This window comes from Dunckerocampus dactyliophorus, chromosome 10 (genome assembly GCF_027744805.1).
Source record: "Dunckerocampus dactyliophorus isolate RoL2022-P2 chromosome 10, RoL_Ddac_1.1, whole genome shotgun sequence".
NCBI lineage: Eukaryota > Metazoa > Chordata > Actinopteri > Syngnathiformes > Syngnathidae > Dunckerocampus > Dunckerocampus dactyliophorus.
The window spans coordinates 15,542,584-15,554,728 of record NC_072828.1 but is presented as its reverse complement, the minus strand read 5'-3'; the positions used below and the strand labels follow the sequence as shown (position 1 = coordinate 15,554,728).

At 42.2% G+C, this 12,145-nt stretch overlaps 1 protein-coding gene across 3 annotated transcripts in view; it reads right to left on the bottom strand.

Annotated features, from left to right (window-relative positions):
- Positions 1–12,145, bottom strand: part of scyl3 (SCY1-like, kinase-like 3) — a 13,520-nt gene extending 1,375 nt beyond the window's left edge. The window contains exons 1-13 of one of the 3 annotated variants that reach the window (XM_054789408.1): positions 11,901–12,145; positions 11,618–11,801; positions 10,658–10,843; positions 10,468–10,581; positions 7,779–7,835; positions 7,587–7,689; positions 6,128–6,239; positions 5,971–6,048; positions 3,408–3,547; positions 3,131–3,315; positions 2,694–2,865; positions 2,467–2,601; positions 7–725 (exon numbers count right to left, since the gene is read on the bottom strand). In XM_054789408.1, coding sequence (XP_054645383.1) covers positions 7–725; positions 2,467–2,601; positions 2,694–2,865; positions 3,131–3,315; positions 3,408–3,547; positions 5,971–6,048; positions 6,128–6,239; positions 7,587–7,689; positions 7,779–7,835; positions 10,468–10,581; positions 10,658–10,843; positions 11,618–11,782 — 2,166 coding nt within the window. In that variant the 5' untranslated portion in view covers positions 11,783–11,801; positions 11,901–12,145. Of the gene's footprint in view, positions 1–6; positions 726–2,466; positions 2,626–2,693; positions 2,866–3,130; positions 3,316–3,407; positions 3,548–5,970; positions 6,049–6,127; positions 6,240–7,586; positions 7,690–7,778; positions 10,400–10,467; positions 10,582–10,657; positions 10,844–11,617; positions 11,802–11,900 lie in introns of those variants that run through there. The other 2 variants (XM_054789407.1, XM_054789409.1) reach the window with 2 other exon arrangements.

Genomic DNA, 12,145 nt, shown 5'->3' with positions numbered 1-12,145 from the left:
TCTCACCTCAGTCACACTGGCAGCTGCAAACTTGGCAAAGAGTGTTGTTGAGTCAATGGCTGAGTTGTCTGCTGTCAGTCCCGCGTCGCCACTTGCTCTCAGTGTCACCAGAGCCGAGGAGGACAGCTTGATGTCCGGCACCATGTCTGCAAACAAATCCAGCTCTGGGTCGACTTCTGGCTTCTTCTTCACTTTAATGGTGAACTCCTCCCCTAGACCCCCAAGTCCCCCGTGTTTCTGTTTCCCTGCTGGTTTGAGGTCAGCCTCTCTCTCCTCTTGAGTCCAAACGCTGTCCCATGATGAGGCGGTCTTGCTTTGATCGTCCGGTCGCAGTGTTAAGCTCAATTTAAGAGGTTTGGACAATCTGAGAGGCTCAGTGGTGTGTTTCACAGGTGGAATGGTGTCTCCTCTGGGTGTTGTCAACACAATGGGGTCTGATGGTGGAGCAGCACGAGATGTTGCTTCAGTGTCCTCAAAGTCATCCCAAGGCTCATCCTCTTCGATGCTCTGGTGTGTTCTGGTGACAGGGTCTGGTCTCTCTGAGGCCTCAATGAGGAGCTGGACTGGCTTGCTCTTTATATCCTCGCCCTCGTCTGGGTCACTCCAGTTGGGCCAGTCCTCCACATGGCCTTTCAGGGTGTGTGCTGGCTCCTCTGGACTGTAAGAGTCTACATCACCATCCTGATGAAAGCCGTTTAAAGGCAGAGACATCTCTTTATTGTTGCCTGTAACAAAGATAACATAAGAACTGTAGAATCACACTGTCTTACTGTTTTCCTGTTCTAATGCCTGTTTTGCTAGCCCCTCTCACTCCTCGTGTCACTCCCAGTGTGCAAGACAACCACAGGGATAAAAAGGTAAGGAATGTTTGTTTTTTTATTAGTTCCATTTAATTCTTGTATTTATTGTTTTATTACTGTATTTTATGTCTTTCATTTGTTCTATGGACAGTGAGTGACTCAGGAGTTTATTTAGGTATAATACAGTATATACAGTCATGAAAACATTAGACCACCCTTGTTTCTTCAGTTTATTGATCCATTTTAATGCCTGGTACAACTAAAGGTACATTTGTTTGGACAAATGTAATGATGATGAACTAATATAGCTCATAAGAGTTTAATTTAAGAGCTGATATCAAGCAACTTCCATGGTTTCCTTGATAATAACCAAAATCGCTTATGTTCTTACATGAATAGTCACAGCATTGTACTGCCAAAATGTTTACCTCTTACAAGCAAGATGGCAACACCCCGTGTGACTATGGAAGCACGAGCTTGTACAGTCTATCTTGTTACAATTTGGCCTCAAAACTTGACCTCACAGGTGAATGCAAGTGAATATAAGATCCTACATTGTTTCTGGAATTACAACAGGCAAATGGTGAGAATTATGCTTGGAGGAACGCCTTCCTCGACAGCTAGCCAGGACAACTCAGCGGCCTGCAGGGCAGTGGAGCCACGTACCACTGCAAGCTGTTTTAGAGGGCAATGGAGGTGTCCCTACAGGAGACGGACCAGGCTAAAGGCTAGACCGTGCCTCAGATTCCAACTGTTGTATTGCATTGCATTCATTAATGATGAGTACCTAAACATTTTATACTTTGTGTGTGAGTCATACTGAGGCCTTCAACTTGGATTATGCTTCTTTGTATTTAGTTTATTAGCGTCCTTTGTTGTGATCAAACACCAACAAACAATTATAGATAGATGGGGAGCGTTCCGAAGTTGAGCCACTTTTATTGCAAATGTTGATCCAAAGTTGTAGAAGAACGTTGACAAGCTACGAGGGGGGTTTAAAAGGGGAGGACCGAGCCAGCAGAGCACCTCGACATACTCCAGGATTTATTGGTGTCAAAAATAGACATTTTTAAGGGTCTCAACTACTTGCATTTTTTTTCGCTACAGTTAGTTGCATTTTTTTCCCCTAGTCGTCCCTCGCCACTTCGCAGTTTGAAATTTGTGGCGTCACTCTTATCACAGTTTTTCTCAATAAATTAATATATTAGCGCTGTTTTGTGGTTGAATACATTCTATGATAGTCAAAAATATGTATAATTAAGCCAATTTTACATAGTTGTAGTCCAAATTAAGCATTTTCATTTTCAAGTGAACTCTTCCAATGCTAACACGATATTCTTGGTTTTCTCTTATTCATATCTAATGTCTTATTTTCTATTATTATGTCTACTATATGAGGTAACAAGAGTGTAAAGGTGACTATCGGGGTTATCTTGAGGACTCTAATGTTAAACGTATTTAGAAGGTCTTATACAGGTTTTCTATGCTCTAACTTTGAAAACATTTATAAATACCACTTATCACAGTCGGTCTGGAATCAATTGCAAACTGTGATAAACGAGGGACTACTGTATTCACAGGTGGTCTTTGAAGGTCATCCCCAATCTACTATATTAAGTGCAATAATGATAATAATGCCAGTATTTCACACCCATCTCTAACATACCTAATTTCGGTTCCAGCGGGTAGGTAATTCTCCTCAAAAAGCTTCCTGTCTTGTCTTGGATGGAGTTTTCACTCCCTGGTGGTCTGGGGAACAAATTCAACACTTTTGATGGCTGCGCCATCTGAGGATGGGAGCCTGCAATGATATGGATGGGTGATGCTGCAAGAAGAAAATCAATTAGGGCAACCACATTTATGCTTTGTTTTTGTGTCATTTTATGAACTTACTTTCTGGGGTGCTCTCGGCAGACCTGGTGAATTTGGGGGTGGTGCGTTTAAAAACCTTCGTTCTCTGTCCTCCAACCACCACTTGAGCCCCCAGCAGAGGTACAAGCACAGCCAGACTCTGCAGCGTCATGGCAACCAGAGCATCATTGGTGTCTCTCATTCCAAGCAAAACCTGCAGCCAAAACGGAAAAAAGCATGCCTTATATTAGTTTCCTGTGCATAAAGTCATACTTAGATGATATAGAGCACGTCTAATATATGTCTTCAAGACATTGTGTGGGGGAGGGACGGTGGAAATCATTTTCTCATCAACCTGCTAGCAAAAGGTATTTATTTGGAGTACACTGATGGCTAGTATTGTTCTATAACTGGTTTTATGTTGGTTCTAATGGTAATTCATTTATGCTCAACACAGCATTTGTAATATGGGAACTTGCCTGAGGTAGGATCTGATTCTTCAGCTCATCGTGGGAGAAGAACTGTGCATAGATGTGGAGGTGCGCTAACAGCACAATCCTCACGTGCTCCTCATTGACTTTGAAGAGTTTGAGAAGATGGGGGGTGACGTGTTTGCGGTAAAGGGCCACAGACAGCAGGCATTCGTCGCTGCTACCACCGGTGTCTGTCCGAGCATATGTGAAGAGAAGCTTTTATTACTGAGTTGTACAAGGGAGTTTCTTTTCGTGTCATGCTGCAGCTGTAGTATTGTCTTACCCTTCTTTGGCTTTAGGAGATGTGGCAAGAAGCTTTTGACGGCCATTGGTTCAGCAAATACAAAGGAGTTGAGAAGTTTGGGGACAAGACGTGCAGCAAATAGCTCCTCTGGGAGGCTCTGGACTCTGTCGAGTAGAAACCTGCGCAGATACAAACGCAGCACCCAAAGCAGATCCAAATTACTATCAAGACCAAGGTTTGTACTATTGTGGCCTCCACTCAAATAGATGCCTTGACCTAAATAATCCCTGGGTGTGCCATCCAGTTGAATAAATACATGTCTCCTTTTTAGTGGTGTCACTAAACAGATACAATTACTGTACCTTTAAAAGGACTGACCAAAGAGAAAGTGCTGCTACTATATATGCGCACACACACACACACACACACACACACACACACACACACACACACACACACACACACACACACACACAGAGGTCTCCTCACAGCACCACTGCCTCTGTCCAGGTAAATGAGAGATGGGTGGAGCAAGAAGATGATGGCGTCCTCAACGCCCTCTTTCTCCCGGGATGCAAACTGCAGAGGGTCGAGTGCGTGATGGTTCTGTGGCCTTAGGTGATAGAGCAGCAGCCGTTCCATGGTCGTCATCACATGCGATGTCAGGGCTACCGGCCTGAAGTCATTCATCTCAACAGGATGTGGTCTCTTTGGGACTAGGACAATGCAGGACGTCTTCCACAGCTGTGGAACCCTCCTCAACCCCAAGCTCAGGTTGAAGATGCACTGTAGAGGGTCTCCCAGCTCCCACGCGCAGACTTTCAGTAGTCGAGGTGACACTCCATCCGGACCTGCTGCTTTGCTGGGGTGGAGCCTCCTTAGCTCCGCACTTACTTAAGCTGCTGTTATTTTGTGGGTTGTGTGAGGGGAGGAGAGGTGTCCTCTTCCGTACTGGTGACTTGTTTGGTGGCTGCTGTGCGGGGATGGGCTGGTCAAACCTGTTAAAAAACTGGTTTAACTGGTTTGCCCTTCTCACTTCCCCCTCAATGTCAGCACCTCTCTTGGAGCTACAGCCCGTGAGGTCTCCATTCCCTGCCACACCTCCTTCATGTCATTGTTCAGCATCCTCTCTTCTATTCTCCTTCTGTACTGCTCCTTTGCTGCCCTTAGCTGGACACTTAGTTCCTTCTGTACCCGCTTAAGCGCTTGTGTATCACTGTCTATGAAGGTCTTCTTCAGGTTCAGAAGGTCTTTGATGTCACTTGTCATCCAGCAGGTTACGGTTCTTACTGGCACACCAACATCCATGCAGAAGATGATGTAGTCATTGGTGCAGGCAACCATTTCATCCATATTGTCACTGTGGGGGCCCTGTAATGCATCCTAGTCCGTGGTCAAGAAGCAGTCTATCAGAGCCTGCTCAGCCTAAGGGGACCACTTCCTGAATGAGCGTGTGGTTATCGGCCATTTCCTCACTTTTGATGTATAATGAAGTTTGAGCAGGACCAGGTTGTGGTCTGCCTCCGCCAGTGCAGGTAGGGGGGCAGCACTGTATGCATCATTGATGTCTGCATACATTACATTAATACATACATTAATTTATGGCTAAGTTCTAATATCCTGACATCTCCTTCACTTCAGAACTACTACTAATTGTTTAAATATTATAATATCAAATATTATTGTATATAACATATATAAAAATGTAACAGTCTGACTCACTGTGTCATCTTACAAATAACACTAAACTCTTCACCCAGCAACTTAACACTCAAAAGGTATACATGAGAATTATACAAACATGTACCAATCAATACAAGTTTAAAATGGAAAAAATCCCACTCTTACGTTGTCCCATACTGCACTGCATCTGAGCAACGCATTCATTGGTACTTGCCGGGGCACTGCAATGACGTCAGCCTCCATCTGGGCTCCTCTGGCAGACAGAGGCAGCAGTGCAGAGCCATCCATCCATTTCGCTGAGACAAAATGCATTATGGGAAAACTTTAAAATACTTTATTTTTAATTTTAAACTTGTATTGATACATGTTTAGATTTATTAGGTATACCTTTTGAGTGTTAAGTTGCTGTGTGATGAGTTTAGTGTTCTTTGTAAGATGACACCGTGAGTTAGACTGTTATATTGAGTAATGATTTCCTGCAATTTTCAATGGGTTGACAAGCTCGTTGTGAGTTTTTTGATAGCTCATGATTGGCTCCTGTCAAAGAGCTGCCTGGTCCTCACAGACTTGTGCGAGCCACAATATGCCATTTTATGACCTGGACATGTGCAGCTTATAGTCCGGTGCGGCTTATGTGTACAAATATTTTTTTTCCTGTAATGAAGGCAACTCACACAACAGAGTTTATATTTCTAATTAATTTTTGCACAGAAAAATATGAAATTAGTTCCTATGTCTATACTGTATATAAGCCTTTACATATGTATGCACACGTTTCAAAAAATGTAGAAAACATAATACTATAAAATGAACAATTACTGTACTCTCTGCTCTGCAGTTGAGTAAATAATGGTAACTATGTGAGGACTTACGGTATCTTTAGCCATAGCCAACAACAACAAAATGCATGTTTTCTTACTTGAAGAACTCGTTTTTTTCTTCCTCCGTCTTCAGGGTAAGGCTTGTCAGAAAGTTTATCACTTCCAGAAAATCATTCCTGTGCACATGAACACACGTGCTGTTTAAAAACAAATATGTTTGATGCATGACTCGACAACGACAAACAACCACCACACCTGAAAAAATCATGAGTCAGTAGGGAGCTGAGGAGAGGGCGACATACGGGGTCTGAGTTCAGTGGGCCTGCCTGCAGGGTTTTTATCAGACTGTCCGACAGCTCCTGTGACACTGGATAGAGAAACAACTTTAGAATAAGAGGTACAGTGGTGTGAAAAAGTGATCCTGATTTCTTATTTTTTTGCACGTTTGTCACACTTGTTTCAGATCAAACAAATTTTGTCAATTAGTCAATGACAACACAACTGAAAACAAAATGTAGTTTTTAAATGAAACCTTTTGTTATTAAGAGAGAAAAAAAATCCAAACCCACATGGCCCTGTGTGGAAAAAGCCCCCTAAACCTAATAACTGGTTGGACCACCCTTAGCAGCAACAACTGCAATCAAGCATTTGCGAACTTGCAGTGAGTCTCTTACAGCGCTGTGGAGGAATTTTGGCCCACTCATCTTTGCAGAATTGTTGTAATTCAGCCACATTGGAGGGTTTTCCTGCATGAACCGCCTTTTTAAGGTCATGCCAGGATTCAGGTCAGGACTTAGACTAGACTAATCCAAAGCCTTCATTTTGTTTTTTTTCAGCCATTCAAAGGTGGACTTGCTGGTGGGTTTTACATCATTGTCCTGCTGCAGAACCTAAGTTAGTTTCAGCTTGAGGTCACAAACAGATGGCCAGGCAGTGTCCTTCAGGATTTTTTGGTAGACAGCAGAATTCATGGTTCCATTTATCACAGCAAGTCTTCCAGGTCCTGAAACAGCAAAACAGCCCCAGACCATCACACTACCACCACCACATTGTACTGTTAGTATATTCTTTTTCTGAAATTCAGCATTACTTTACCAGATGTAATGGGACACACAACTTCCAAAAAGCTCAACTTTTGTCTCGTCAGACCACAAAATCTGGCAAAACGGGCCTTAATGTTCTTTTTGTTCAGCCATGGTTTTTGTCCTGGAACTCTGCCATGCAAACCATTTTTGCCCAGTGTCTTTCTTACGGTGGAGTCATGAACACTGACCCTAACTGAGGCAAGTGAGGCCTGCAGTTCTTTGGATGTAGTTGTGGGGTCTTTTGCGACCTCTTGGATGAGTCGTCGCAGCGCTCTCGGGGTAATTTTGCTGGGCCGGCCACTCCTGGGAAGGTTTACCACTGTACCATGTTTTCGCCATTTGTGGATAATGTCTCTCACTGTGGTTCGCTGGAGTCCCAAAGCTTTAGAAATGGCTTTATATCATTTTCCAGACTGATAGATCTCAATTAATCTCAGTTAAATTATGTTTTAATTTAAAAACTGCATCTTGTGTTCAGTTGTGTTGTAAATTACTAATATTTAAAGTTGTTTGATTATCTCAAACATTTAAGTGTGACAAACATGAATAAAAAAAAAAAGAAATCAGGAAGGGCCAAACTCTTTTTCACACCACTGTATGTAGTGTTTAATAACATCACTTTTACTCACCATAACCACTTAGGAGAGGGAGGAGGGCCTCCAGCATGGAACCAAAAGAGTAACAGTCCCGAGAATGAGCATGTTTGTCTGGAAGCATTTTAAAGCCCTCTACCTGTCAACAACGTCATCTTCTTTTATTTTAGAACTTGTAAACAACACATTTATTTTCTAATTAATTTTTTGTTAGGAGTTTATGCTAACCTGCTCTTCAGGAGGAACGCAGCTGGCCTCTCTCACGTTCTGAATGCTTGCAAGAAACTGAAAACACCACCACACAAAGACTCTGATACACTTTGGCCTTGTTTGCACACATAAACCGATCTTTACATCACTGAAGGCTGACTTAGCAATTACATGCATTATGAAGTATATTCATATTCTTTCAATAGCTGTGTCCCACCAACAGCCGCGTCACCCCTCATTAAATGGGACAGCATAGCCTAGTCTATTTCCTGGTTGCATCACGTTACTCTGTAGCTACTGTACACTTGCGCTCATAAGTTTACGTACCACAGTTGAATTTGTCTGTCTATTTGAGAGAATATTAATGATATTACAAAATTGGTTGGGTGAAGCCATGTATTATCAAAGAATTGTGTTTGCTCTTTTTAAATCATAATGTCAACAGAAAGTACCCAAATGACCCTGATGAAAAGTTTACATACCCTAGATGTTAATACTGTGCAATTCCCCCTTTAACGTCAATGACAGCTTCAAATCTTTTGTAATAGTTGTGGATGTAGCACTTTTGTCAGATAGTAAAGCTGCCCATTCTTCTTGGCAAAAAGCCTCCAGTTCCTATAAATTATTGTGCTGTCTTGCATAAACTGCACATTTGAAATGTCCCTAGAAGGACTCAAAGATATTGAGGTCAGGAGACTGAGCCGGCCACTCTGAACCTTCACTTTTTTCTACTATAGTCAATGACAGGTTGCCTTGCCCGTGTGTTTTGGATCACTGTCATGTTGAAACGTCCCAAGTGTATCCGATGCACATCTTCCGGGCTGATGAGTGCAAATTTTATGTTAACATGCTACGTTCATCTTCCCATTGATTTATAAGGTCCCTGTGCCTTTGTAGCTCACACATTCCCAAAACATCAGCAAACCACCTCCGTCTTTTACAGTAGAAATGGTGTACCATTCATCACGGGCCTTGCTGTATCAAACGTTTATGGTTGCGGCCAAAAAATAAAATTATAATCTTATCACTCCAAATAACTTTGTTCCAGAATTTTTCAGGGTTGTCTCTGTGCTGTGTGGCGTATCATAAGCGGGCTGTTTTGTGGTATGGCATAGTACAGTCGTCCCTCACCATTTCGTGGTTCGAATTTCACGGAGTCACTATCATGGTTTTTCACAATTTTTTAAATTAATAAATCATACCATTTTGTGGTTGAATATGGCCTATTATTAGTAAAAAAATACATACATACATATACACACATATATATATATATATATATACACACACACATATATATATATATAATGAGCATAATGAGCATAAGACTTAATTATGTCTTAAATGTCTTTACTCTTATCATGTCTACTATATTGAGTAATCTGAGTATAAATGTAACCATAGGCGTGTTAGTTCATGTCTAGAGGGCTCTAATAATGTTAAAAACCGTATTTAGACGGTCGTAAACAGGTTTTCTATGCTCTAACTATGAAAATATTGCATTTATAAAGAAGGACTCATACTTCACGGAAATTCGCTTACCACGGTTGGGCCTGGGACAATTATACGTGATACTGAACGGGATTACTGTTATGGCTTTTTTCTAGCAACTGCACCATGCAGCCCATTTTTCTTCCAAGTGTCTCCTTATTGTACATCTTGAAAAAGCCACATTACTTTCTTTGAGAGAGCCCTATATATCAGCTCAAGTTAGTTGGCATTCTCAATTCCTTCCTTCCTCTTTATGTCCTATTCCTGTTTTACCCAGTTCAACTACCTTCTCCCACAGATCCTTTTGATAATTATTTTGCTTTTCCCATGACTCGGAACATGACACACATTTGGGTACTTCCTGTTGTCATTATAATTTCAAAAGAACAAACACAAATGTTTGTTCATAAATAGCTTCACCCAACCTCTAACCAAGAGTGAAAGAAAGGTTTTTGGAAGATAATTTATAGTCTCTACAAAATGGCCAAGAAATAAAAAATTCTACCAGGGTATATTAACTAATGAGTGCAAATGCGGTGTTTCCCATATATTCAATTATATGTGGCAGCCCGCTACTAATAAATTTGAGCCGCCATGAACGGATTTGCATCGTAACTCCGCTCAGACTCCCCATACAGTCTGCATTAAAAGTGAAAGACAGGAAGTATAATCAATTTGCTAGGTAATTAAATACAAGTGGTCACAAAAGGCGAAGTATTCGCTGCAATAGCGGAGATGCAGGGCACCTCCACAAGCCCAGGCAGCATGCAGAACAGCAAGAGTCATGACTAGCTATCATGCTAAAGACAGAGACAGGAGAGACTCATTCCATTGTGTGGTATTGCATTGTCTTCCCGGCGAAATACATAAACCAGGTGAGCGACCAGAAGGCCACATTTGAAGAGGCGTTCAAACTGGGACAGACTATTGCACTATATTATGATGCAATGGGGTCGTTAAATACACGTTTCGAATGATGCAGCCCCTGAAATAGCAAACAGCTATCATCTTCATGCTTTTTTATCACAAAAAAAAAAGTGAGATTACGGCAAGCAGTTTATGCACCACCCGTTGCCTTGGCATGCACTTGTCAGCTTGTAGTGAGGTGAACGGCGAGAAATCTGAAAATCTTCTGATTTTCTGAAAATCTGAAATTTTTAAAATGCTGGTTTTTAAGATGTGCAGCTAGGGAATGCACTGGATGTCAGCATCTTACTTCTGGAGTTGCTTCAGAGAATTTGCAGACCGTCTCCATCCCTCCTAGCTTCCAATGTCCATCTTCACTGACAAATATGGACGAGATGCAAATGTTGTTGTGGCTTGATTTACCCTGACGGATAAGGACATCAGGTTAGCAACAGTGATAGGGTGTCACTTACATGGAAGGCTTTGTTAATTTCACTCACCCTCTCATGCAGGAAGACAAGTGCCTGCAGGAGGTCATATATTCCAGCACAGATTTCTTCAGGGGAGAGGCTGTCCAGCAGCAGCTCCAAAGGTTTTACGCGCTCAGTCACCAGGTGGATGTTGCCATCCTGCACTGAGCAGGACAGGAAGCGCAGTAGGCATGGGTGCCGCAGGGTCTTCAGGTGCTGCAGAGGATGTGTGTGCCATATTAGTGTGGCTAATTATGCTAAACATACATGGAATTAGTGTCAAGTGACACTCTAGCTGTATACGTTATTATGGCTATTCCACTACATTTTTCCGGGGGCCGCATTTTCTGTGGACTTCATCCTTCACTTTTTGTCTTTTCTTATTTTGTATATCACGTCAATACAAGGCTCTACCATGCCTTCACATTTTCACCTCACCAAATTGCCATAATGAATAAAATATGTACTTAACTAAAACAGAAGCACAAATGCTTGTCAAGGATCTGCTGCATTTAAGGACCTGCTGCAAAAATGCAAGTTCAATATCCTTATTATTACAAGAGTGTTGTGCTGTTTTTAAAAACCTACTGGAAAAACACTAGTCAAATATTTTCTGCATGACAGCAGAGCTCTGCTGTTTTCAAGGTCCTACTGCAAAACTGCTACTGAACATGTGGGCCTGTCAAGTGACAATTACCTGTGGGAGGCAGGAGGCGAGAGTCCACCAGTTTTTAATTATTTCTGCCTTTGTACAGCATTACAAAAAATTTGAAATAAAACAAATAAAGATGGGATTAACATGTAGAACAATAATTTCTAGAGTTTTATTCACTGCGTACTTACAAGTGAAATTAGAATTATGAAGGAAGTAAAGGTGATGTGATCTGATAACAAACATAGGGTTTATGGGACATGTGACAGGACTCAGGAGGATTGATGTCAACAGCTGGAAGGTGGGTAAAAATGTACATGACGCCTCACCAAACATACCTTAGCAGCTTTGTTGACCTTATCTTCATTGCCGCGCTTATGAACAAACACGGAAGCAGCTCTTCCGTCCTGGAGCACCGCAGAGAACATGGTGAGTCCGAAGGGTAAGCTCAGGAGTGGCTCCTCCGGCGCGCAGCTTCGCACGGTGCTGCTCTCGGCGCCCATGGCTCCTTTCACCCCACACCTGTGGGCACATGGTGTTAGTCACTCAACTGTACGTCATATATGCCACCACAGGATTGCCACTATCATCATCCCTAAATATATAAACACTTCTATTTACCTGTCAGTTGGCTGCTAGTAGGGGTTAGCCAGCGTTTAGTTTACCAGCTGCTTTAGCCAGCTGGCCATTGCTACGTCTCCGCGTAGCCTAACGCTACGGAACAACCATAAAGCGCTTTAGTATAATCTTAATTTAAGCGAATAACACAAATGACCACGGTTTTTTATGAAAAGGCGAGAAACAGACTACCTCTCGTGGCTTGTCAAATGGACAAGTAACATGCTAGCCTGCTGTAAACACGGACA